The sequence below is a fragment of the Pyrgilauda ruficollis genome, unplaced genomic scaffold (assembly GCF_017590135.1).
Source record: "Pyrgilauda ruficollis isolate IOZ18807 unplaced genomic scaffold, ASM1759013v1 scaffold34, whole genome shotgun sequence".
In the NCBI taxonomy this organism is placed as follows: Eukaryota; Metazoa; Chordata; class Aves; order Passeriformes; family Passeridae; genus Pyrgilauda; species Pyrgilauda ruficollis.
Window position 1 is genome coordinate 5,525,829 of NW_024524822.1, and position 25,571 is coordinate 5,551,399.

Here is a 25,571-nt window from a genome sequence, read left to right on the forward strand (position 1 = left end):
ATTTTCCCCCTTCCAGTATTTCCACTGAATGAGCAGTCAAATTAAAATAACTGCTTTAAACACTAAACAGAGCCTGGACCATGTTCTAAATAGCATCAGGTTTCTGAAGGGTTTATATTAATCAAATGCACTTGCTTTATTAACAACAGGGGCATATTCAAAGGCTTTGTATTAGTTTAAGGCTTTATTAATTTAAGTCAGTTAAGATAGGTTCAAATGTTTAAATTTTATTATGAGTTCCTTTTATTAATTACTCTTGCAAATCACTTACAAAATGTTTAGGCTAGAAAAATTTTTCTAATTAAGTAAAAGGAACACACTTCTGTTTATTAGTGTATTTCTAAATTTGTATGTGAGAATACTATCACTTCCAAATGCCTTCTGATTCACAGTTGTGCACTGCTCCATGATTGAAAAGCATATTAGTAGGATAGTAACATTGTGTAATACTGCTGAGGAGCACCTTTAAACACCTGAAAACGAGAAGTAGATTTATATTTTGTTTAAAGCACTGGGCCTGTGACACACTATCGGTTCTGTGTGATACTGTGGCACTACTACAGCACGGTGTTTTTTCACTACGGTAGCTAGGGGATTGTTACCGGCCTCGCCAATGCATATGGGACGTTTTTTCACTCAAATGTTCAGCAGAATCTGCGTGTGAAGGGGAAAACTTCCCCAGAGCCCAGCACCGCCCCGTTCCAGGGAAGGGATGCAGGGATCCCGTCGCAAGCAGAGCTGCACTTCGCTGGTTCCCCTTCGAACAAGCGCCGGTCACGAGCCCCTGTGGAGAACTGAAACTGGGAACCACCCGATGGCCGCGGCACCAAGGGCCCGGCTGGGGCCACCCGCGGGCCTTTCTGCTCGGGGCTTCCAGAGGGACGGAGCGGGGATCCGCCACTGTGCCTCCCGTCCCCTCCCTTCGGCACGGACCCGCAGCCTCTGTGCCACCGCGGGCACCGACCCCTCCAGCCTCTCTCCAGCCTCTCCTTCCCCGGCGGGCGATGTCCGCTACCTCCGCGTCCGCGGCGTCCTCGCTCCTTCCCGCCGCCTCACCGGACCTCGACCGCGCGTTTCCCCTCGGGGCGGGCGGAGGCGGCGGCACCTCCTCAGCCGGGGGCCGGAGCGGCGGCTGCCCCGGGGCCGTGTGGGGAAGGGCGGCTCCCGCTCCTCGTCCCGCTCCCGAGGGCGGCCCGCCGGCAGCTCCCCCGGGCCGCCCCCGCGAGAGGGCGCTGGCGGCGGCCCCGGGACCGCCGAGTTTGAAAAGTGCCGGTCCGGGCGGAGCAATGGCGGCCATGGCGACCCCGCAGGTGAGCGCTGAGGGCTCGGGGGTGGCAGCGGGCCGAGCAGCGCCTTGGGGGAAGGCGGTCCCCGCGCCCTTTGGGGTTCCCTGTGCCCTTTGGGGGTCCCTGTACACTTTGGAGGTCCCTCCATCCCTGCCCCGCCGGGAAAGCACCGCACCCCGCTCCGCCCTTCGGAGGTCCCTCCATCCATGCCCCCGCCGGGAAAGCACGGCGGCCCGGCGCCCTCTGGGGGTCCCTGTGTCCTCTGGGGGTCCCTGTGTCCTCTGGGGGTCCCTGCATCCATCCCCGCCGGGAAAATCCTGTGTCCCGCCCCGCCGGGAGCCCCCGCAGAGGCGGCTGTGGTGAGGGGCTTCGCGCCGCTCCCCCTCCGCTCGCATGGCTGCGCCCCAAGGAGGTGGGAGAGGGTGTGGGAGGCTCGTGGGATCCCCTAAAAATGCCCCTCTTCGCCTCAGGGAAATGGGGTTCGGGCCAAGTTGGTGCCTGCTGAGGAAATCTCTCGGCGTCGAGGAGGTGTTGGGGGCGAGGCGGCTGCTGGGGCTGGCGCGGGGCCGGGAGGGCAGCCGGGCTCCGTGCTGGGAAAACATTCGTGTCTGGAACAAGCTCCCCGGAGAGGGGGAGATGCTCTGCGCTCTTCCCTTGAGACGAAAGTTTCAAGCCTAATCTGGGAAAGAAGGGACAGAGAGACTGACACAAAGAGCGCCGGCTGCCGCCCGCCCGGGTTCTTCCCATCCCGCTGCTTCCTGGGCTCGCTGCTTCCCACCCTCAGCCTTGGAGTTGGGACGGCTCCAGGCAGGACCAAAAGTGTCTTTTTCCTAAGTTAGCCGTGACTTTTTCTTGTAAAACATGAATGTAGCTGGCATGAGGCTCCCCGACGTGGGTCTCATCCCTACAGCACAAAGTTGCTGTGAAAGATGGGATTTAAGATGTCCTGGGAATGTTTGGGCTGCAGGGAGGATGGCAGCCTCACCACTGGCTTATTAAATCAAATTATAAATCAATTTCTGTGTTAGCAGTGAAAGTGTAAAGGCTAGGACTGCTCTGGGCTTTGTGCAGGTGAAACTCATTTCCAAGCTGGGCATAATTGATGGGATGAGATCTCCCTGGCTGCAATCCAGAGGATTAAGTGTAACTCATACTGCTGAAATTTTTGCTAGTTAGAAAGCAGTCTGGGCACTTGGGTATGACACGAGCCTGGCAGAAGCTCTGGGTGAGCTCCAGCATCCCCACTACGAGTGCCAAAAGCAAGCCAATTTCAGCTACTTTGGGTATTTCTCTGCAAGCTGTAAATGCATTTCGGGATTGTGTTGGAGACCTTTCCAGGGAACCCAAGAACAGCTGCAGCACAGGCTGTGGCAGTGTCCTGACACCCCACCAAAATTCCTGAGCCAGAAGGCAAAATGGCTTAACCCAAATGCAAATTTGTCTTTCCTGTGCTTCTCAAAAATGGAGTGTTTTTTCTTCCTGGTGCAAACAATGTTCGTGTTATGGCACCCTCTGATCTGCAGAGGGGAAGATGAGGAAGTGAAAGATGTTACATTCTAAATATAGAAATTTAGCCTGGTGCATTAACTGATAGTCAGATTAGCTTTTGGCAGAGACTGATGTAGAGGAAGATTGACCTGAGAACTGCCAAGACTCTACCTGTTCTCTGAATCAATACCCAGAGCTTTATATTCAGCACCTTTTATTGGTATTACTCTTGCACCACTGCTCATTCCTTTACTCTGAGTGGATCCAGAGGGGGGAAATTCTTACACCCATTAGCATAATTTGGGCAGAAGATGAATCTATGTGCTTTTATTAGTTATTTAAATGAGAATTGTAACCATCAAACTCCTTTTAGTAACTTGCTACAGACTGGATAAAGAGCTTTTTGATTTTCCAATTTAGGGCTGGTAAAGGTTGCCTGTGACTCAGGAACTCCATGATTCAAATTCTTCCTCACAAAACTTTGGATGTCTTTCAAAGCTCTGGCTTAGTTCCTGGCTTTACTAATTGGGCGAGAACTTCCTGAAATCAGGATGTTAGTCTGAACCTTTTTGTTTTGCTACCAATCTGAACAACTCCTATTTTGGCTATTGTGGCCAAAGCTTGGATTTAGGCCAACTTTTCAAATGGATTTTTTTCCCTTTTTTCTTTGTGCTATTGGAGTGAAATTGTAGCAAAAACTAATCAAGGATGTTTGGTTGAGTCTTTGATTAAGTAATTGTTTCTGCAGGAGGCTTTGGATGCACAGCACACTCTGGAAGTGTATTAATGTACATGAGTAACACAAAGCCAGTGTGGTTTGTTGTTGGAAATGTGGTCAGCCAGTGACAGAGTGTGAAAACAAGTCGGGATTCCCAAGCCCTGTCTTTAGGCACTGATCTGCTCTGTGATGTTAAGCCAGTTACTGTAGCAGTTCTTGACCACTTTTGCATTTAAGCCATGGGTGTGAGTCATTAATGTGAGGTTATGAATGCATTATTCATTGCTTTGGATGCCTTAAAGCTGCTCTTCCTGTTGAAGAGAGAAGCACAAGCTCTTGCTTGGATGTGTTCTGGTGTTGGGTAGCACCCTTAGGGAAGCTTTGCAGCTCCTGTCTGAATCCAGTGTTTATTTGGGCAGTGAGATAAACCTCTGCTTTGCCCAAACTGGGTATGTCCAGAGTCTGTGACAGAGCAGCTCTGTCCAGAGCTGTTGCTGAGCCATATCTCACTAGAACAAGTGGTATTTGAAATTATGTAAAACAAGGACAAGAGTGAATGCCACTAATGCTACTCAAAATAATCAGTGTTTAACATGGCCTTTAGAGAACAGAGATTGAGACATAAGTCTGCTCACCTTTTCAGACACAGCAGACAGTCAAGCTTATTCTTTTGCTTGTTCATTTGTAGAAACAGCTGTAGGGCTTGCGTTTTTCTTCTTCAGGGACAACAGCTGAGGGTTAACACATGCTTGTGGCATTCCTAAAAGCTCTAACAGATTAGCTGAGATGTGTCTTTGAGCAGTCAGCATCAAGGCATAATCAGATAAAAATCTGTAGCTAAAACGTCAAACTGGTAAAAGGTAATGTTGATCAGAATAAGAGCAAATATTGGCTGAGCTTTGATTCTTGAAGAACAAAGATGTGTGTAGACATTAAATAACAAGGGGATGAGTAAAATGAAAGTTTTTCTCCATTGTGGTTTAAAATTAAATTAAGGCATGTTAAGATCAAAGTTGTATTCTGTCCTCTGCAATTGAAATTTACGTTTGTCTTCTTGAAAAATTTGTGAAAAGATTGACTTCAGAATTTCTGAATGAAATGAAGGAGTGGAATCTAATGAGGATATTGCTGCAGTGTCATGAAAATGGTTGGACAGTGTTCTCTGAAATGCTCTTGCTCAATGCTCTTGGGCTGCAGGGCAGCTCTCTCTTGCAGCTGGGCAATGACGTGAACTTAATGGATCCAAGCTTCCAGCAGAAACTGGAGGGTGAGAAGGAACTGCTTCGCCGGGCTATACAGAAGGAACTGAAGATTAAAGAGGGAGCAGAAAACCTGCGCAAAGCGACAACAGACAGAAAGAACCTTGCTCACATCGAGCACGTGCTGAAGTCTTCCAACCGAAAACTGGAGCAGCTGCACTGGGAACTTCAGGAGCTCAATGCAAGGATTTTGATACCAGACAAAGAGAAGAGTATGACAGGTAGTTCTTGGGTCATGATTGACTGGAACATTCTCTTAGAGTGCTTCAATCTCTAGAGATATTGAATTGATTTAGTCTTCTATTGAGGGCTCACGAGTAGTGGGAGCTTCTTGGTATTTAGCTGATCAAATTATCTGTGGTATAAAAAGTTCAGAATGGTGCTATAAAGGTGAAAGGAGGTGTAGGGAGAAAACCAGCTGAGAGTGGTGGGCATGGGCAATATTCAGAAACAGGTTGTAGGTGAAATTTAAGAGATTTCAATAGAATTTCTGGGCAGTTCAACATCCAAGTGTTTTATAGGATAATGAGTATAAAATTGGAAAAGTGCTTGTTAGGACAGGTTCACTGATAAATTAAGGAATATTTACCGATATGAGTTTGAGCTTCTTTTGAAAGTATTTCCCAATCAGTTTTGTACTGACCTTTTTGTACCTTATTTTATAGCCTACCTTTCCTTTACAGAGTAAACCCGGTGAAATGAAACGAGACAAGATGACTAATGATATTGATTGTGTTGTTTGTGCAGATGGATCTGTATCTCCAGATCCCTGTCTCTGGGAAAGAAACCCAGACCCCCTGGCAAGGAAGATTGAAGCTTTGAAAAAGCAGCTGCATGTTGAAATGAAAGTGAAACAAGGAGCTGAGAACATGATCCAAATGTATTCAACATCAAAGGTAAGCAGGAATAAAGAGCCATTTGGGAGCATGGATCACTGGATCATAATTTGTATTTTAAGTCTGCTCACAAATCTCTCTCTGATAATTAATTTGGGAGAGAAATTCATTTGCAAAGATTGCTTACCTGAATCTTAGCTCTGTACTTTGAGTCTCAGCTTAATGACAGCACATAAGGGTGGTATGAGAGGTACATTAAGTCACTGATGAGGAAAGAAAGCTAAGAAAGCATTGGTGTTGTAACTGAGTGAGTTGGTGTGATGTTTTCATATCACTGAGTTGTTTAGGATAAAGCACAGCATGTGGCATCTCTTTATGTGAGAAAAATTTTCAGAGTTTTAGTGGATTCGTATTCATCTCATTTTTTGAGTTTGGCATAATCGTATTTAAAAGTCAAAAGATAATTTAAAACATTTCAAATCCAAGCTTATTATGAAGCTTAATTCAATAAGACCAGCAGTGTAAGAGGGCTGTGATATTTTTGTTTGTTCAAAACCTCTGCTCTGCTTACAGAACACTGTAAGCGCAGTTAACCAGGGAACAAGGAGTCTCAGTGACTGCAGGATTTGGTATTAACTGGGCACATCCTTGACCTGTCCTTTCCCTCTGCAAATGGAGATAGTGATCTCAGAGTCCTTGATCCTCAGTGGTGCCTCTTTTACATAACCACTTGTGTATTCCATTTCAGAGTCAGTTATGACCCTTCATGCAGGTACCATCTCACCCTCATATCCAAGCACATCATCATCATCACCAATTTTTAGTGATCATGGTTCTCTCTCTGCATCTGATTCCTTTTGGCAGGAGCGGAAGCTGTTGGCTACAGCTCAGCAGATGCTTCAGGACAGCAAGACAAAGATTGAAATAATCCGCATGCACATCGTGAAGGTATCTCAGTCAGCAGGAGGGATGGAAGATACAGTGGATCCAGCAGGTAACATGCTTCAAGTAGCTGATACAGCCCACAACAGATGCAGACAGAGCCCTAAGATCCACAGTACTTGGTTGATTTTCATCCCTGCTATGTTTTACCTCCCAAATGGCCAGTGAGGATGGGGACCACCATCAGTGCTTTGGAGCTGCGGATCGAGGAGCTGAGGCATCACCTGCGCATTGAAGCTGCTGTAGCGGAGGGGGCGAAAAATGTGCTGAAGATCCTGGGAGGGAGTCGGGTACAGGATCGCAAGTTTTTGGCTGAGGTAAGCAGACATTGCTCAGGCCTTCTTGAGAGGGTGGTTTTATGCCTCCACATTAGTGATTTAGCATGAACGAGCAGGGTTAACTAAGCTACTAATTTAGGAATTTCCTGTCTCTCTGTCGAGGCAGACTGGGATCACTTCCCCTTCTAGGGATAGCATTCCTTGCTTTGGTGACATTTCTCAGGAACATCAGAAGTGACACTGGTGGGCATTCAAGCTCTATGGGAAAATATTTTATCTTTGTCCTGTATTACCAAGATGTTGTCTTGTTGGGTTTTTTTTTAAGCTTACTCTTGTTCATAATACCTGGTCTACATGGCTCTACATGGAAAATTTCTGCCTGCTTTCTGTTCTCCTTCATGCTGGTAGGCTCAGGGTCGTTTGCAAGAGTCCTCTCAGAAGATTGATCTGCTGCGCTTCTCCCTGGAACGTCAGCTCAGTGAGCTTTCTCCTGATCACCCAAAAAGAGCACTCATCAAACAGGAGCTGGTAAACACGTCCTCCCTGGGAGCCCGGCATGGCAGCATCCAACCCACTTCAGTCATCAAACCTACAGCCCTTACAGGTAAAGGGATCCTGCATCACCTGTTGTTGTGAGGAGGACAGAGAGAAAAATGAATTCTATTTGTCCTCATTGTTGTCATATGGACATTGGATTTTCTAGGAGCTGGACTTCTAGGTCAGGCAGAACTTTCTGAGCATACAGATTTGCAGTCTTAATAATCTCAAGTCAATTTAAACTATTAACCAAGAAATCATGAATCTGAGAAATTCTGGGACCTCTTTGAGGTCAGGCTGACTGGAATCACTTTATCTTTGACATAATAATATTCCTTATTCTCCTAAAATTCCTCAGGAACACTGGAAGTGAGACTGATGGGGTGTCAGGATCTATTGGAAAATGTTCCAGGACGTTCCCGAATGACAAGTTCTTCTCCCATCTGTGGCAGCCCGAGTGATTTGAGGTCCCTTTCCCGGACACGAGTTGGTCTGGGCATCCATGGCCGTGGTGTTGCAGGAAAATACCGGAATGAAGAGCCAAGTAGTGAGTACAGCATTCCCTGTTGACCTGCTGGTGGCATATCAGAGCAAGGAGGCTTCTCACTGGCTCAGCTTGGGATAGGTGTTGTTATAAGAAACCCATTTTCTGCAAAACTAAGAAAGAGAATGAATTGCATTATGCCTGGTCCTCCTAGGACTCTCCTGGAAATTGGTTGGGATGTCCACCTTCAGCATGAGAGATTAAACGTTATAATCCATGTTTCCTCCTTTGTCCAGATGAGGTCCTTGCTGTGCTCAAAGTGGACAATAAAGTGGTTGGCCAAACAAACTGGGGACCAGTTAATAACCAGGCATGGGACCAGAGCTTTGTCATTGAGCTGGACCGGGTAAGTCTGCCTCAGATTCATGTGCTGTTTAATTTTCTATTTAACCTTACCTGATTTGCTTGTTTAGCTGTCATTCCACTTAGCTCAACCTTGTATTGCTGCTGTCCCCATGTCCTTTGATTTGCCTGTTAGCTCGGCCTTCCCCTGAAGGGAGAGCATCACTGCCAGAGATTCAGCTTGAACAGCATCTGCTGTCCTTCTCTCCTTATCTGAGCAGTTTTATTTCATCTTATCAGCAAAGTGGCTCTTAGGGATTTCTAAATGGGGAGTCAAGACAGCAACCTCTAAGAGGGTCTGTAGCTAAGAAGATCTAAAAACATCAAAAGCAGGGAACAGAAGCACTAAAGAAGTATTTTATGCATACTCTTTAGTTTACTGATTTTACTTTTTTTTAAAAATACATGTTCCATTTCTAGAGCATGAAGCAGTATGTAATTCTTCTGCCTTTGTTTTCTCCCCTACCATTCACCCATTCCACCAGTCTCGTGAGCTAGAAATTGCAATTTATTGGAGAGATTGGAGAGAACTCTGTGCAGTGAAGTTTTTACGTTTGGATGATTTTCTTGATAATGAACGTCATGGGATGTGCCTCTCACTGGAGCCCCAAGGAATGCTTTTTGCAGAGGTATAAATGTAAGCTTTGTTTCTTTCTCAGAGAATTCTGTCTCTTTAGGGTGTCTGCCCTGAAAGCAGTTGTTCAGCCCAGAGTACAAGAAAGGGAAGGAGCAATAATCTGGAAGGGCAGAGTGATACCTGAAACCCTCTTGCATCAATAGCCCATATGAGAATAAGGAACAGCACAATAGAATAGATGTGCACGTGCCATAGCCTGGAGTGACTCTTCAGCTGCTCCACTGTAACTCTGTGTGTGTGTGTGTGTGCTGTGAAATCCGTTCGTTTTTATTTGCTTTCATTATGAGTCATTGGTGGCACTTTAATTAAACATATGGCTTAATGGTCAGGATTGAATCATAGAGACTGTAGAATCAGAGATCCAAACTCCCTCTGGCTATACTTATTTTATCATCTTTCTGAGGCTAATAATAGTTTGAAGTACCATCAATGTAGAGATCATCTCGATAATCCCTTCAAAGCCGCAGTATTTTCTCCTTTGTGTTGTGATGAAAGTTCCTGTGGTTATCATTCCAAAGTAGGATCTGAACCTCATGTAACAAAATTTGCCTCTTCTCCCTGCCTTCTTGTTTTTTGTGGTTGGTTTGTGGCATTTGGTTTTGGTGTTTTTTTTTTTTTTACTTCTGTGCCATGAACTACTGTGTTTGTTATCCTACAAATGGGCGTGTTCTTTATGCATGGCTTCACAAATTAGATAAAGTTTTTGGGAGATACAAATTGGTCTTAATTCTGGGGTTTTTCTCAATTTCAGGTAGCAGATAATTTCAATCTCTAAACGCACAACTGAAGTAGCAGCTGATAAGAGGGTGAATCTGGAATAACCAAGGTTGGAGTCTGGGATTGACTCGAAATTTATCAAACAGATAGAAATGGAGAGTTTGATAAGAAAACAGGCATGTGTGAAAATTTGGGTTTACAATTTGAATGGAGAATCCTGACAAATCTCTTTTGCTTCTCTGACAGGTGATGTTCTGTAATCCTGTCATTGAGAGGAAGCCAAAACTGCAGCGACAGAAGCGCATTTTCCCCAAACAGAAAGGTGAGGTGCTGGAGAAGTCACTGTCCAGGGTGAGAGCAGGGGTTTGCACAAGCAGGTTCTGCTGTCCTACTCAATCTGAGAGATGCTAAAACTTTTTCTAATTACTGTGTATGTGAAAGTTTGTTCAGTCACATGAAGGGCAGGCAGTCTGGCTGCAGCTCCATCTGTAATGTAGTATTGTCATGGTGCTGCTACTCACAATTAACATTGCTAGGAGGATTTCACTGCTAGTTATTTAACAGACTATTTAGCTCCGGGGCTTCCAGCATAAGAAGGACATGGACCTCTTACAGCAAGGAGGGCCACCAAGATGCTCAGAGGGCTGGAACTACTCTGCTCTGGACACAGGCTGAGAGAATTGGGACTGTTCAGCTCAGGAAGGCTCTCAGACCTTGGAGCCCTCCCAGCACCTTAAAGAGGCTCCAAGGAAGCTGGAGAGGGACTTTGGACAAGAGTCTGGAGTGACAGGACAAAGGGAGAATGGCTTCCCACTGACAGGGCAGAATTAGATGGGATATTGGGAAGAAATTCTTCTTGTGAGGGTGGTGAGGCACAGGTTGCCCAGAGAAGCTGTGCCTGTGACATCCCTGGAAGTGCCCAAGGCCAGGTTGGATGGGGTTTGGAACAACCTAGGATAGTGGAAGGTGTCCCTGCTCATGGCATGGGGTTTGAATTAGATGGTCATTAAGGTCCCTTCCAACCCAAACCATTCCATGATTCTATGAGAAGATCAGAACTCAAACCATACTAATTTAACCAGCCATGCTGTTACTGATGAACAGATATTGGGAGGTTTTCTGGAAAACTCTGAATGACAGAACACTGTAGCATGAACAGGCTACTGACTATCAAGTCTCTAGAGTTGGCATCTCAGATTTATGAGATTTATGAACTGGAATAGCTTGCATACTTTCTTATTTCTCTGAAAATTCTTTCTTGTGAAGCTGAATAAGGTGAAACTTTACATACTGAGCTTTTGTGGAAGTGGTGATAAATGAGATTTTATATTCATACTTTTCAGGAAGTAGTAAAAATAATGAAAATATCCTAAATATTTTACTATTTTTAACACATTTTCAGAAAGTTCCTGTTAGCAGGCTGCATAATTAAAATGTAGTGTTGAAAGATAAGAAAACCTGACTCGAATTAAAATCAATTTTTAATATTCTTTTCAATTTCAACTTGAAGATTGTTATGATATTATAAGGAGCTGAACTTAGGTGAAATAGCAGATCTGTTTCATGATCATCATCATTATTATCTATTCCCTGAAGAAAAGCCCATTCTCCCAAGGGTGAGCTACCCTTTAGGGGTAACCCACAGGTGTTTAGTTGAAAACGAGAGTTTAACACTATGTGAGACTGTAATTTATGTGTTGTAATCTTACTGATGTTTGACTCTGACTCCTCCAGGGAAGGAATTTCTCCGAGCTCCTCAAATGAACATGAATGTTGCAGCTTGGGGTCGCCTGATGATGAGTTTCCTCCCTCCCTGTAGTTCCATCAGCACGCTGAGTCCCCCGCTTCATGATCCCAATCACACAGACTTTCCTCCAGTTTCCCCACAAAGCCATGGTGATTCAGCATCCAAATTGAGTAGGTAAGTGGTGTCCTGAGTGTTGGAATGGGTGTAGGGTAGATCTTAAAATTCTGTTGCACCTTACTGAGGTGGAGGAAGACACTGATGAGAAAAAATTATCTGTCTAAAAAAAAAAGATGTACAGCTTCTGTGTTCTAAAGGAAAGAAAATTCCATTCATTAAATGTCTTCACCAGTACAGTAACTGAGCTATGCAAGGTCACCATGTGACTGTTGTGGTAAAAATGCACTCTGCTTTCATGAGTAATGTAATGCTTAGAAGGGACATAGCTGAGATTTTGAATGTGCTATAGAAGAAAATTTTCCCCAAAATATATTTTTTAAATTGAATCAGTTATTCTCCAAAGAGATTATTCCCACTGATGCAAACGACCCAGGAAAGAAAAAAAATTACTCAGTTACTGTGTTGCTATTAAAATCAAGATTTCTTTAAGTTCTTGACTTATTTCTACATACCCGTGTTTCATTAATTTTATAGCATCAGAGAGCCAGTGTTAGAATGTGAGTCTAACCAACTTTTAATTAATTTAGGAGAGAGTGTGTCTTGTTGGTACTTGACAGACTTATGGTGTGAGTCAGGGAGTCAGTCCTGTTGTCCAGTGATTTGGACCAAACTAGCCCAGCAGAGGTGATACAAAGGTTTCTGTGTACAATGTTCTGCCCTAAGGCAAAGTCTGCTTCAATTCTGTCTTACAAATGCAGTGACTTCCCTGTGGCTAAGCTTACATTTGCTGATGAAGCACCACCCAAGCCTCCACGCCTTTTTCTGGTGGCCAACTCCAAGGAATCAGCGCCGTCTCCTGCAGATTCTCCGGTAATCTGGGCTAATTGGGAATGCTGTCTTTGCTGGTTGGTGTTCTTTCAAAGCCCTGTTCTTCTAATTTATTACTGAAGAAATTTGCTGTAGTTTAGACAGGTGCCTCGTTAACTGGCTGTTCTCCAGGAATTCAGAATCCAGTGAACCATTTTGGCATGGAGTCTTCAAAAAGAGTTGAATGTATTTTTTCCCCCCTCTTTTTAAAAAAATTATAACTTGCTTTTCTTGGAGAAGCAAAACGGGAGGTAGGTCAGCATTGGAGTTCAGGGCAAAAGTACAGAACAGACTACACAGAGAAAGCAGGCAAGGAGGGTCAGCAGGCTTTCAGAAGCAAATGAAGTTCTTTGTCATTAAAGAAACTGGGAAAAACCAAGAGCAGCTCTACTTTTCTGACATGAATGAGTAGGAAATTTCTTTGAGCAGTAAAATGACCTGTTCTACCACCTGTTCATACCCTTTCTCATTTGGCTTTTGTGATAGAGGAAACTGCATTCTTTGATCATTGTGACTCTTGACATCAGATGCCATTTTGTAGGAAGTAATTGTTCTGTCCTAGACTTTTAAAAATGTTTATTTTAAAAGATTTGACCCTATAAAAATTATTGTACATGGGAATAGTTTTGTGTGCTCATAGATAATCTGGTTTTATGCTACTTATGTCTAAGCAAAGGCAATGACCATCTGCAAGAACATGTCTGTGGTCATGCTGGATCCTGACAGAGGAGAAAAGTTGGATGTGGGTGTTCAGGTTAGACTTGGTGATTTGAGAAATGACCCACTGTATTTTTCTTTCTCCTCCTAGTGCCTGAAGAGGCTACATGTTGAGGAGAAGTCTTGCAGCTCTCCTGTAACAAGATTTCCAATCCCAGCGTCTCCAAGGTAACTGGATAGCATGGGCTGTCTCAGGTCACAGATTAAAGAGTCACTGGGCTCGCTCAAATTTTTGAGCATGAAGTCTAAAATTCTGCTCAATGTGTACTTTCATTTCTCAGCAACAAATTCTTAATGCTGAGTGTGGACAATACAATGAAAAATCTGCTCTGAACTTCACTTGTCTAAATGTCTGCTGTATCTTATCTGTTCATTAACCCAAATACTGAGCCTCTTGGTACACTGTGCACTGCAGTGTAAGAGGTGATTTAGTAGAAGATAAAGTCATTTAGCTGTCTTCAAGGGCTTCCTTGTGTTTGAAGTGCTGTGGTGTAGTATATTTAGATGTGTCTGTGTGCTAAGTAATACATTCCAGAACTACTTTTGGCATCCCTCACACTCATCTATTTCTATTGATTTGCAGTACGTTGTGTCTTATTATGATGGGAGGCATAAAACAGGAAGTTGACTTTAGTCTGTGGCACTTATACAGACACATTTTGTATAAAACAGGGAGACACAGCAGTAAATATACCCAGGACAAGTGAAAAACCAGTTTACTATTGTTGACAAAAGACAATTTCCTTACATCAGGGTTACCTTCTTCTTTAAGTGGCAGAACAGCAGCACAAGCCTTAGTTGTCAGGATTAGTTGAGGGGTGGTTGGCACAGTTGTTCACTTTCCTTTTTGCTATCAGAGCTTCTTTCCTTGGCACTTTGATATCTGCTCATGCATCTCTTGGGTACTGTCTCTTCTCTGTTTTTCTGCAGGAAAAGGACAGTTCAGCTGGAGGAGTTTCACTGCATTGCTATGTTGGGCCGTGGCCACTTTGGGAAGGTAGTAGAGAAGTCCACTGTGGAGGAGAGCAGTGGTTGTGACAATGGGGCTCTGCCTGGAGGTCTGAATAGAAATATTGCAGGACAGGAGAGATCTGTTGCAGTGCAGATATGGAACAACAAACCCAGCCCAGCCACATAAGCGGCTGGTAACTGTTAACAGTCAAAATTCTTGAGGATTTGTGACTTCAAAGTCTGGAGAAAGCTGTCCTGAGAGTGCTAAATCAAGGCACACTATTACCATTTCTTTCATGAGGATCACTAGTGGAAGAGCTCCATTCCCAAAACTTTGCATAACTCCCTCTGTGAGAGCTCTGAGGTGCTCCTAAAGCACTGGGCCAGCTGTGACAGTGCTGTTTGGGAGAAGGACATAACTTGCACTGACATCCTTCTGGACTGCTGCAAAACAGAAGTGCTGTGTTTTTCGAGTTCCTTGAGTTTGGTTTTGAGGATGACTGTCTGGAGTGGATGGAAATAGTTGATGTCAATTTGAGTTAAAGTAATCTGATAAGGAAATAAGAGATTGCTTTAAGTACAGCTTTTCTGTTGTCTTTCAGGTACTGCTGGCCCAATACAAGGCAACTGGGAAGCTGTATGCCATCAAAGCCTTGAAGAAAAAAGACATTATTAGGAGAGATGAAATTGATAGGTGAGCTTTGTTTCGAGATGGTACTGTTGCCAGAGGCTACATTACCACAACTGTAATCAAATGTTAGGAGGTATGGTACTGGCTGTGGTACTCTTAAGGTTAAACGTGACCTTAAGACTTGGATAACTAAAATCAGAAATAAGGAAACTTAGAATGGTGTCTAACTTATGTAAGAATGACACCTGAAGAATATTCTAAAACTCAAGGTTTGGAAGTATTTAAGATAAATATTATATTAGCCTTCACTTTTTATTTCTCTAACTTCAGATGTAAAGATTTTCTTCTTCGCCCTCTCTTTCTCAAAACAGGCTTTTCTGCTGAGTCTCTTTAACACTGACGTTTTCATTCTTTGAATCCTGGCAGCTTGAACTGTGAGAAGCGAATATTTGAGGTGGTCAATTCTTCTGATCATCCATTCCTTGTGAACATGTTTGCATGTTTCCAGACCCCTCACCATGCCTGTTTTGTGATGGAATACACCCCAGGTGGGGATCTGATGATGCGCATACACGAAGATGTCTTTCCTGAGCATATGGCACAGTAAGTTAGAATTACTTGTCTCCAGGCACTATAAATTTTTAACTTGAATCTCATATTTTGCCTGATAACTATTTCTGTCTTTTAGGTTTTATGCAGCCTGTGTAGTCTTGGGGCTCCAGTTCTTGCATGAGAAGAAAATTGTTTATAGGTAATGCAGCAGAGACTCAAGACAGTTCAGCAACTTGAAGGTTGATTTTTCCTGTAGCTGTGTCTGGAGCTCACTTTCTTGCTGGGGTTTCTAATCTTTCTGCCTGTCTTTATTTTCCCTGGCACTATCAGCATGTTCATCGTGCTCACAGTAGAGAAAGTCACCTAGAAGCTATTCATCTGGCATGTTGCAGGTGATTAATCCTCTGTGACATGTCAATACATTCTGGGGGGCACCTGTAAGTCACTGCTTTCTTTTCACTGGAAAAGGTAATTTGTCATGCTGTTGTGGGAGCTCTTTTCCAGATGAATAATCCCCAGCCAGCTCCACGCTGCTTTTTGAGCCTTTCGTTTAGGGGAAAATATCAGTCAATTAAGGGGAATCTTCCAAATAATGCACGATTAAACCAAATGTAGACTTCACTCCATCTAGATTTTATTCTCTTTACTAACATCTACCTTCTGCCTCTTGCAAAAAAGCTGTATTGGGTGGCAATCCTTAGTCTTCATCCACTGTTTTCTTTCATCTCCTTTGCTTGCAGGGACCTGAAATTGGATAATCTCCTTTTAGATGCTGAAGGATTTGTGAAAATCGCAGATTTTGGATTGTGTAAGGAAGGTGAGTAACTGGAGAAGCTTAAATTGAGCCATCAGGATCCGTTTAGGTGTTTGTTTATAGCTTGTATTAATCCCCATTTAAAAAATTAACATCAAAAAAGTCAAACAACAAAAAGCCCCTCACCTGTCTGACCATGATGAATTTGAGAAGAATACCGTGTTGTGTAATCTTTGGGAGACTTATGAAAGCATTTAAAATGTGCTTGTTTGCTCAAAGAAACCAGGATATAGGATCATATAAAACATGTAGATGAGTAAATGAGCAATGGAATGTGCAGAAAGTTCCTTGGGTTTGCTCTTTATTTTAGCATTGTTTGTATATTTGTTATTTGGAGTCATTGGAGACCTCAGGTTTCACACTTCTCACTGGCAATTCCCCTTGCCCTGCTAACAACATCAGGTGACAAACTACAGCTTTCAGGAGGTGAGGCTGCTTCAGATCCATTCAGTAACTTGTGCTGGATTTTACCAAAGTGTCCTTTTCCTGCAGGAATAGGTTTTGGAGACCGGACAAACACCTTCTGTGGCACCCCTGAGTTCCTGGCCCCGGAGGTGCTGACAGACATCTCGTACACGCGGGCAGTGGACTGGTGGGGCCTGGGTGTGCTCATTTATGAGATGCTTGTTGGTGAGGTAAGGCCAGCTTCCCTTAGGGGATCTCATTAACCAGCCAAAGTAAAATATTGCTAAATGTAGCCAACTATTTATTAGTTACATTTTTCCCATTCATAGTGCTTGCCAAACAGTAATTAATTAATCCTTACAACTCCCTGCTAGTCTCATGCTTATTTAATAGTGAGGAGTGGGTGCTACATGGATTGAATAACAGAATGTCCCAATTGCAGTCACCATTCCCTGGAGATGATGAGGAAGAAGTCTTTGACAGCATTGTCAATGATGAAGTCCGGTATCCACGATTCCTGTCAACTGAAGCACTTTCCATAATCCGTAAGGTAAAGGGTTGATGGTCTCTGGGAGCCTGAGGAATTTGCATTTACTGTGAAGTGGATCCAGAGGGACTTGATTAGGATTGTACAGCATTTGTGTGTGTAATCTGGAGCTGCCTACATAGGCTAAGGAAATATTTAAAATTTGCACGTATTTTCCCTTTCTTCTCTTTATGTAAATGCAGTTCTTCCGTGTAAGGATGACTAAGCAGGCTGCTTACTGTTCCTGCTAAGTCTGGCACAGAGAAGTGTTGATTCAAGGGCAGGAATGTCAGAGCCATTCAGTGGAGATGACTGGATTCAGTTTTTGAATGTGACCCCATAGTCAAGGTGCACAATTAAGCTGAGATGCTCCATGCAGTTTATGGCAGGTATCTTATCACTGTTGGCAAATTGTTTACAAGAAACTAGGTCTGAGTTATTCCTGGCAGATGATGACCTTGGTGCAAAGTGAGAATGAGGAAACACCGAGGGATCAGTCCACCTCCTTTCTTTTGTTTTTCTCTCTGGAACATTATTTCTGTCCATTCTGGTTCCCATTGTTTAATTTTGAACTGATATTGCTGCAGCTACTTCGGAAATGTCCAGAGCGTAGACTGGGAGCAGGGGAAAAAGATGCAGAAGAGATTAAAATTCAACCCTTTTTTAAGGTAGGAACTTGGTTTATACCTCTCCCTTGTTTCTTGTGTTTGAGCAGACAGTGATTTGCTCTCTGTTGGTGTTGAGGCTTATTTCCCTTTGTTATCAGGGAGATCTTAATGATAGTTTCTGTTGTACCTCATTCCTCCATTCAGGAATATATGTTTCAAGTCTTGATTGAAATGACATCCCCCAAGTCTGTTTTCTGGGATCTTTATGCTTCCAGAGTCAGTTTATTTCTGATTGTGCTGCTTCTATGTACAATTATACTTAACTTTAGAGACATGAACAAATATTCCTTTTAAAATTAAACTGCAGCATCAGAGATGTTATCTAGTGATGACAATGATTATCAGGCGGTCTGTTTGATCACCTGCACTTGCAGGATACACATGACTCTTAAGAGAAATGGAGGTTAAATTGCTTTGTGTCAGGGGCATGTGTTTGTTCCAGGCAAAGGTGTTGCCATCCCTCCTCATTATTACTCATCTGTCCAAAAGTTTTTAGCCTTATAACACTTGTCTGGCTTTGCACTGGAGCAAGAAAAGAACTTGGATGTCACAAATTGCTGGGATCCACAGATCCACCTGGCCAAGGTTGAGCTGCTGTTTTGTCCCTCCTAAATACAGTTGTAGCTTTAAAATACACTGCATGGAATCTCTGCACTACCTCCTGTGCTGTTTGTTTTGGGCCTTTTTTCAGTTCTCTCTCTTTTTTTAATTAGTAGAAATAAGACAGGTTTGCAAGTGATCTGTAAGGGAGGCTTCAGTTCTCCCTCCGACTTTGGCATTTCATAAATAATCTTTGTGTCAATATGGCCTGTTGCTGTCCTTTTCTTACAGGGAATTGATTGGAATGCCTTGTTTGCCAGGAGGCTGAAGCCCCCCTTTGTGCCCACACTAAGAGATCCAACCGACATCAGCAACTTCGATGAAGAGTTCACTTCCCAAAAGCCAGTCCTTACTCCTCCTGAGGAGGTTTCTCTCCTAACCCGCAAGGAGCAGACTGTCTTCAAGGACTTTGACTTTGTTTCCAGACATCTTTTAGATGTGTGATTCCCAGGCTACAAAAACATGAAGAGATTGTTACCACCTTGAGAGAGCACAGAGAAGACTTTGAAGGGCCAGTGGAAAAGCCAACATGATTTGTAGTACAGGTAGTGCTGATGGCCCCAGGATGAGGTGCCCTGCAAGCTGAATTAACCTGCTGTGGCTTTTCCAGCCTCATGTGTTGGAAGGATCCTGGATGTCAATTACCTTTAAGGAATAATTAATGTTTGATGGGGTATATCTTATTCTGTCATTGAACATAGATGAAATTTGGAATTTAAGCTGGACTTGCAATCAAATCATCTCTGCAACCCAGGTTACTCTTTGCAAAAAGCCTAAGTAAGTAGTGTGATTTTTAAAGTTGTAGCATAGCAGAGGAATGGGCACTTCTCACTGATTTTCTAGAGATGCAGCATTCCCTCCTGGTAATGATTGTATGCTATTTCCCACTCATAAAAATGTGTATGCCAGGCAAGGAATGGATTTTAACACTACCAAGACAATGATGTTTGATAATGATCCAAGTGATTTATGGGAAGGAAGATGAATCTTTCAACTTAAGGATGCCAACTCTTGTTTATAATGATATCAAACTCCACAGCTTTGCACATGTTTTTTTCTTTTTTGAAAATAAAGATACCTTTCTATATAATAAATATTCAGCTTTTCATTTGCTGAATGTTTCAGATCAGGGCTAACCAAAATGCTTAAGAGGAAGGACTTAGTTTTCTCAATAAATGCCAGTAGTAATATTTTCTTTCCTTTCTTTCCTTTCTTTCCTTTCTTTCCTTCTTTCTTCTCATTCAGGTTGCCTGTGTACATATTGCACAGTGTCATCAGCTGTCAGATACCAATGACTGCAGTCAGGTTATCTCTCCACAGATTTTAGCAGTGTGTACATCCTGTATCATTTTTGGGGACAGCTAACTAATGACAGTCAATACTGGAAAATCAGTGAGTTAAAGGTGATTTCATTGCCTCGTAATCTGTTTTGTAATTATACTTTATAAGATACATTTTCATGTCTTAAATTCATAATGTTAGCTCATTAGGCAAAAAGGGAAGGGTTGTTAGAGATAAGGCATCTGTTGCAAACAAGGACACAATCATTACTCTTTCAGTTTGTCTTCACCAGACAGAGACAGAAGTGGGACTAAGGCAACTGTGCTGTAGCTGGAGACAAGGATCTAGGGAATTGTTAAGCCAAGGCAGGTCCCAGTGCTTCAGGATTCAGTGAGGTAAGAGCTCTGTTTGTGCAAACCAGGGATATTTCACACTCAACCTAGATTTCCTATTTTCAGAGCCAAGTATAACTGCTTCTGAAAATTCCCATGTGCAAAGATCCTTTCAACCTCCTGCTCACCCTGGCAGTGCACTGGCCTGTTCAGAGCAGGATACACATTTTCCTCACTCTTGGAGTGGCAGTTGCTGTTGGCCTCTGTGGTGTATTTTGTGGCTTTGGTTCAAGGCCACTGTGCAGTGGGAGGTAGCACAGTGGATTGTTAGCACAGGTGAAACCTAGAACTTAGGTTCAAAGAGAGAGTCATAGACTATTTAAAAATGCATATTTAATATTTTATTTTATAATTTATGGTTAAGTAAAAAAACCGGTAAATTAACACCCAGGTGTATTTTAAAGAAATACCAGACAGAGCAAAACTGCTTGGAGCTGTTGTACCTGCTGATAAACTTTCACTTAACTGATACCTGAAGAACCAGGAATTGCAATGTGACCCATGGTTAGCAGGTACCACAGCAACACAAGCAAACTGCAGAATACTTCTGAATGGTGTAGCAGCTTTACAAAAACAATCCTTAGCATTCTGATATCCCTCTGATAAAGCTTCTACCCTGAACAAAGCAGACTGTGCACAGATCACAGACTCTGGAGCTGGTCAAAAAAGGGATCTTTTGCTGCAATTAAATTGCTTTTGGACTGTCATGCTATCTTAGTAACTACACTATCTTTTATTGAGTGCTTATCAACTTTAAACCCTGAGTGCTTCTGAGTTGGTGTTAATTCCTGAGCCAAGACAATTAAGGCACAAGATAATTTTAACTAACATTTTGTTGTGGTGGTTTTTCTTGTTTTGTTTGTTTTTGTTTTAACAGAAAAGGGTCAGGACTAAAATTCACACCACAGCCTTTTTTGTTTTAAAGCTAAGATCAGGCATCCCAAATTTCCTTTTAGTTCCCCAAGGATATCTGAAGTATGACCTTTAATTTCAATGGAAAACAGATCCTCTTGCTGCTGTCCTGAAAGCTGTCAGCATCTCTCATCTCAGGACCTGAAATCTTTTCTCTTGCACTGAAATGGTATTATTTTATTAAAATGTCACTAGTGAGTTGAGGTAGCAGTTTTACCAACAGTGTTACTTTAGTTAGGCATGAGGTACCCACCTCTGCTCCTGCTTCTCTCCCAAGCTACAGCAAAGGCCTGAGCACAATGTTATCTGCAGAAATAACTCAGTAGCCAAGGATTACTTTTCTGTCCAAAGAAAAGTGATGGTATCATTCTTCACTGACTTGATTCAAAACAGTGAATTGTTAGCAGTATCATCAACTTAAAAAGCTGTGAGGAAGCTGCTCAGGGCATCACAAAATACAGATTAATTATCTCATAAGATTCAATGGATGTCTAACAGCTCTTTCTTATGCACATTAACAGTATTACGCCTTAAGTCTTCATGGAAAGCATTAAGTTGAGGCATGTGGACAAAATAAAATCTGCTTTTGACTCTCTAAATATTTACTCAAATATTTCTCGTACATGCCTGATGCTACTGCCAAAAGGCACTGCAGTTCTCACAGTCAGAACTTGGCTGAAAAAAGGCCACAGGAATTACACTGATCCTGGCTGGTTTTATGTGTAATTGCTGCTGTTCCCTAGCAGCAAAAAGTGAAGGAGACCTGGGAGGAGAGAAGTGAACACGAATAGTCGCACTAATCTTGCATTTCTTCTGGAGAGATGTGGATGCATTTAACAAAAGGAAATAAATTTAGAGAGACACCGTGCTCAGCCCGGAAATCAGCTCTGCTGGCTTTGCCCTTCCCAGAACTGTATTCTTGCCTTTAACAGTGCTGTTTATATATAAAAAATAACCCTGACTATCCCTGAAATGTAATTTGCAGATGAACAGCTTGTGGAGCAGGTTGCACAGTCCATGATGTGTTAAAGTTCAGTGCAAGGAAACAGCAACCATTGCATTAGCAAAGTTTTACCCAGCAGCCTGCCAGCTGTGTTGGCATACTGGGACTAGACAGGCTCAGTGTTCCTGTGAAAATAGATGTTCTCCCATGCAGTGAGGTGGCGTGAACAGAAGAATCTCCAGAGGTTGAGGATTATCCCTTGGTCAAAGGGGTTCTCCAGCTCGGAGTGCCGCAGGTAGGAGATGCGGTGGTGAGACATGAACTCCCAGGTCGTGGTGTTGCATGAGATCAGGTACAGGTGGGAAACAAGCAGCAGCAGGACCACAATGGTGAATATGAATATCAGGAGGAAGGACACAAGGAGGAAAATGTTGTGCTGCAGCCACTCCCGGGATTGTTCAAAGTAGAGGCCTGACCTTTCAATTCAAACAGAAATAAATCCGTAGTTAGAGAAGCAGAACTAGTTTCATAAACTAAGCAAACCTGATGACACATTTAAGTTTGATTCATAACTAATGAGCTGCTAATAATCCTTGACTACAGAGAGTTAATATACTATGAAGTCCTGAGAGACTGCACCACAGGAATTGGAAGCTAAATTTAGAAGATACTGTTTCCCTGACAGCTGTGAGACACAATCACCCTGGGTTAACTCCTCTCCTGAACAGCTGGAACCCTGTTGGAGTTTCCAGCACTTGAATGTGTAAACAAAGATCGTGTTACAGGGACTGAAGCAAAATGAACAATGAAACCTAAATTACCAGACTGCTCAAGATTAGGGAGCTCCAGGATGAAAAAGAGGGTGACGATCCAGAGCCAGTCTATGTTCTCAGCCAGCCCAAGGAGCATGACAACTTTCAGCAATCTCAGAGGTCCAAAAGCCATCTCCCAGCCTTACCAAGCAACACGGCCTCCCCACAGCAGAACCACAAGCTGCACACTCAGGTAGACTATGAAGAGGGGGTGATTCCTTTCTCCTACACAGTTCTCAAGCCAGGGGCAGTGATGGTCGTAGCGCCGCACGCAGTGCTGGCACAGCTGGCAGTGCTTGGCTCGCATGGGTTGCTGCAAAACACAATCAGGAAAAGAAAAAAACTCACTGGCTATAGTTCATGGCTGTCCCACTCCCATTTGGTAGAAGAGAACATCATGCAAATCTCTTTCCCCACAATACTGTCCCTAAAACGCTTGTGAGACAACAGCACATCAGCATTGCTAAGACAAATCAAAGGGACTGTAATTCTTCTGGTCAAGACGCAAATGGGTGGGATTCAAGTTAAGTGATCCTCCCACACTCCTCCTATCTACACATTTTCTTTATTATCTACCTATCATAGGAAGTCCAGCGTGCCAAGGAGGGAGACAAAGCCAATCAGTGTAGTCAGGAAAGCCAGAGTATTGAGGTGAAAAACTGGAACCACTACTATCAAATAGAGTGGGCAGGGATGTGATGCTTTTTGGGATGTACAGAGAAGTGCCTCCATGTGAGTACAAGACACTTGCACAGAAAACAGCTCAATTACCAGGCACAGAGAAGGTAAAAGACCTGGCTGAGAAAAGTAGTGCTTCCTAGGATTTGTCCCCTGCAGTGTATAAATGCTTTGCCAGCTTTTCTTCTTGCAATAAGCTCATTCTTCCTGACTGATACTCTTCGGGAATTTATGGGAGCTGGGGTAATGCTTAATTTCATTAAACTAATAAGGATCACTCTGAAAACAACCCTTTCTAGGCTTAGGCAAACTGTTTTAAGAGCTAATTTCATTGTTGTAGTTTCTCCTTCATGCTGTCATTTACCATTCAGGCCAATGTTTTGCTGTTTTAAGGCCCTGAACAAGTTCACAACAATGAGCAGTTCCCACATGTTACACTCAGCTGCCTTTCTGGCTATCAAGGTATTTTCAAAATAACTTATTTGACAGTACTGCAAAGTCTGGCTGACATGGTAGTAAGAGTGTGGAATACAATTTTCTCATGGCAAAAAAAGATTCTTGTTTGTATAAGCCAGCAGAGACTTGTTTCAGCCTTGGAAAAGTGGCCTGTGTGCCAGTGTCCATCACTACTACCTGTGTAGCCTCTGCTCACCCTCCTCTAAGCAGCAATTACAGACCACCGACAGCAGCTGAAGAACAATGTAAGCTTTCAAATCACTCATCCCTTCCTCTTCCAGCATGTTCTGGATGCCCACCTTCACCAGGCAGTAACCACAGCGCCGCAGCTTAATGTCACCTGCAATCTGAGGGGTCACCACACCTTGTCCTTTATCTTCACCTTCCTACAAAAAAGAGAAAGGAAGGGACTGAGGAGGGTTCTTGAGCTCCTGTCTAGGCATGACTGAGCTGTCTTGCTGCATACTTTTACTTAACAGTTACACAGTGTTTGTTATCTCTATCATTCGGAACAAAATAATTAATTAGAATTCCTACAGAAACTGCAGACAATTGTGGTACAGTGAGAGAGAACAGGTTACTGTAACCCTCCAAAGAATGTTTGCAAAGAGGCAGAAATAACTGGACAAGATATAGTCTGGGACAAAAACAAGGTTAGATTTCACTTCTAAACACAATAACAATGTCTTTTTGGTACGAGCAGTGCTAATTAGTCATACACAGCCAACACTGACATTAATGATGGATGACTAAGATTGATAATGCTTTTGTCCTACAGTCTATAAGGCAGTGAACCTTGAGCAGACTAGCAGTTACTGAAACTTTGCATCTCCATTTATTTCACTGTAACTTGTTTGTGGATGTGTCCTCTGAGAGGGCAACAAATCCATAAAGAGTTCAATAAATAGAGCTGCAGAGAGCACTGTCTGCCAAGCCTGCCCTTCAGTTCCGGGCTTTTTTTGCACTTGTACCACTTAGCACTGGTTACTGTAAAATAGGTCATATACACATTCCACATGGCACTGCAGTCTCTGCTCTAGGAGAGGACTTGAGCTCAAATGGCACAGTTATGTACAAGGGAAGTGTGGAAGGCACATTTAAAGCCTGTAAACCCTATTGCTGTTACAAAATACCAGTGTGGGACAGTCTGTTCCCATCTCCAATGGTCTGTGCATGTGTCCTTCACCAGCACAACAGAAACTGTTTCAGATTGTTCTTATCTACCAGAGTGGAAAAAGTAGAAAAGCCTATAGACTTTACAGCTGCTCCACTTTGTTCTATTCATGAAGGGATCTACCTTCACTTCCTCTTCAGGTTTAACAAAACCCGGATCCATGAGAGACACCTTGAAGTACAGCAGGACTGAGCACAAAACCAGCAAAACGAAGATCAGCGGCTGAAGCAGCTCCCCGCGCTCCTCTTGCTTTTGCAGATCTGAAAGGTACCCATGAAAGACAGAGAGCAGCAGCTCTGTGAAGCGTCCTGGATTTTTCTCTCTGGCCTCAACAAAGGGGTCCCGAATCTGTGAAGAGGAAATGGAGAGAGACCCGGCGGAGAGAGGAGAGGCTGAGAAGGGGCTCCCCAGACCCCCGCCCTCGGGGCACCCCCGGGTGCGGATAGCCCGTGTCCCGCAGGGCCCGCCGGGGGCGGAGCGGCCCCGGCCCGGCCCGGCCCCCCTGCCCGCGGCCCGGCCGGGCCCCGCCTCACCCGTGCGGTGCAGGAGGAGCCCGAGCAGCAGGGCCGCGCTGAGGGCCGTGTGTGCCGCCCGCACCCAGCGCCCGCCGGGGCCCATGGCCGCCCGGCTTCACCGGCTCCGGGCTCCGCCGGCCCGGAAGGCCTGCGGGCAGCGCTGGCAGGGCCGGACGGGACACGGGCAGCGCCCCGAGGCGGGGCCAGGGCGGGCCAGCCCTGCGGGGGA

General features: G+C 43.9%; 2 protein-coding genes across 2 annotated transcripts; one reads left to right on the forward strand and one right to left on the reverse strand.

Moving 5' to 3' along the window:
* Positions 1 to 301: 301 nt before the first annotated feature.
* Positions 302 to 19,269, forward strand: PKN3 (protein kinase N3). Its single transcript, XM_041474843.1, has 22 exons — positions 302 to 1,310; positions 4,690 to 4,972; positions 5,499 to 5,647; positions 6,452 to 6,581; positions 6,695 to 6,846; positions 7,216 to 7,411; positions 7,703 to 7,891; positions 8,125 to 8,234; positions 8,716 to 8,859; positions 9,831 to 9,906; positions 11,319 to 11,505; positions 12,207 to 12,318; positions 13,124 to 13,200; positions 13,963 to 14,029; positions 14,586 to 14,677; positions 15,041 to 15,217; positions 15,303 to 15,365; positions 15,907 to 15,983; positions 16,473 to 16,615; positions 16,828 to 16,935; positions 17,499 to 17,579; positions 18,411 to 19,269. The coding sequence occupies exons 1-22, from the start codon at positions 1,005 to 1,007 to the stop codon at positions 18,621 to 18,623; spliced, it is 3,132 nt and encodes a 1,043-aa protein (XP_041330777.1). The 5' UTR covers positions 302 to 1,004; the 3' UTR covers positions 18,624 to 19,269.
* Positions 19,270 to 19,685: 416 nt separating this feature from the next.
* On the reverse strand, positions 19,686 to 25,555 carry ZDHHC12 (zinc finger DHHC-type palmitoyltransferase 12). Its single transcript, XM_041475003.1, has 5 exons — positions 25,361 to 25,555; positions 24,951 to 25,087; positions 23,953 to 24,039; positions 22,666 to 22,832; positions 19,686 to 22,183 (listed from the first exon to the last, which is right to left on the reverse strand). Exons 1-5 carry the CDS (start codon positions 25,443 to 25,445, stop codon positions 21,874 to 21,876), a joined length of 786 nt encoding a protein of 261 aa, XP_041330937.1. The 5' UTR covers positions 25,446 to 25,555; the 3' UTR covers positions 19,686 to 21,873.
* Between the last annotated feature and the right edge of the window lie 16 nt (positions 25,556 to 25,571).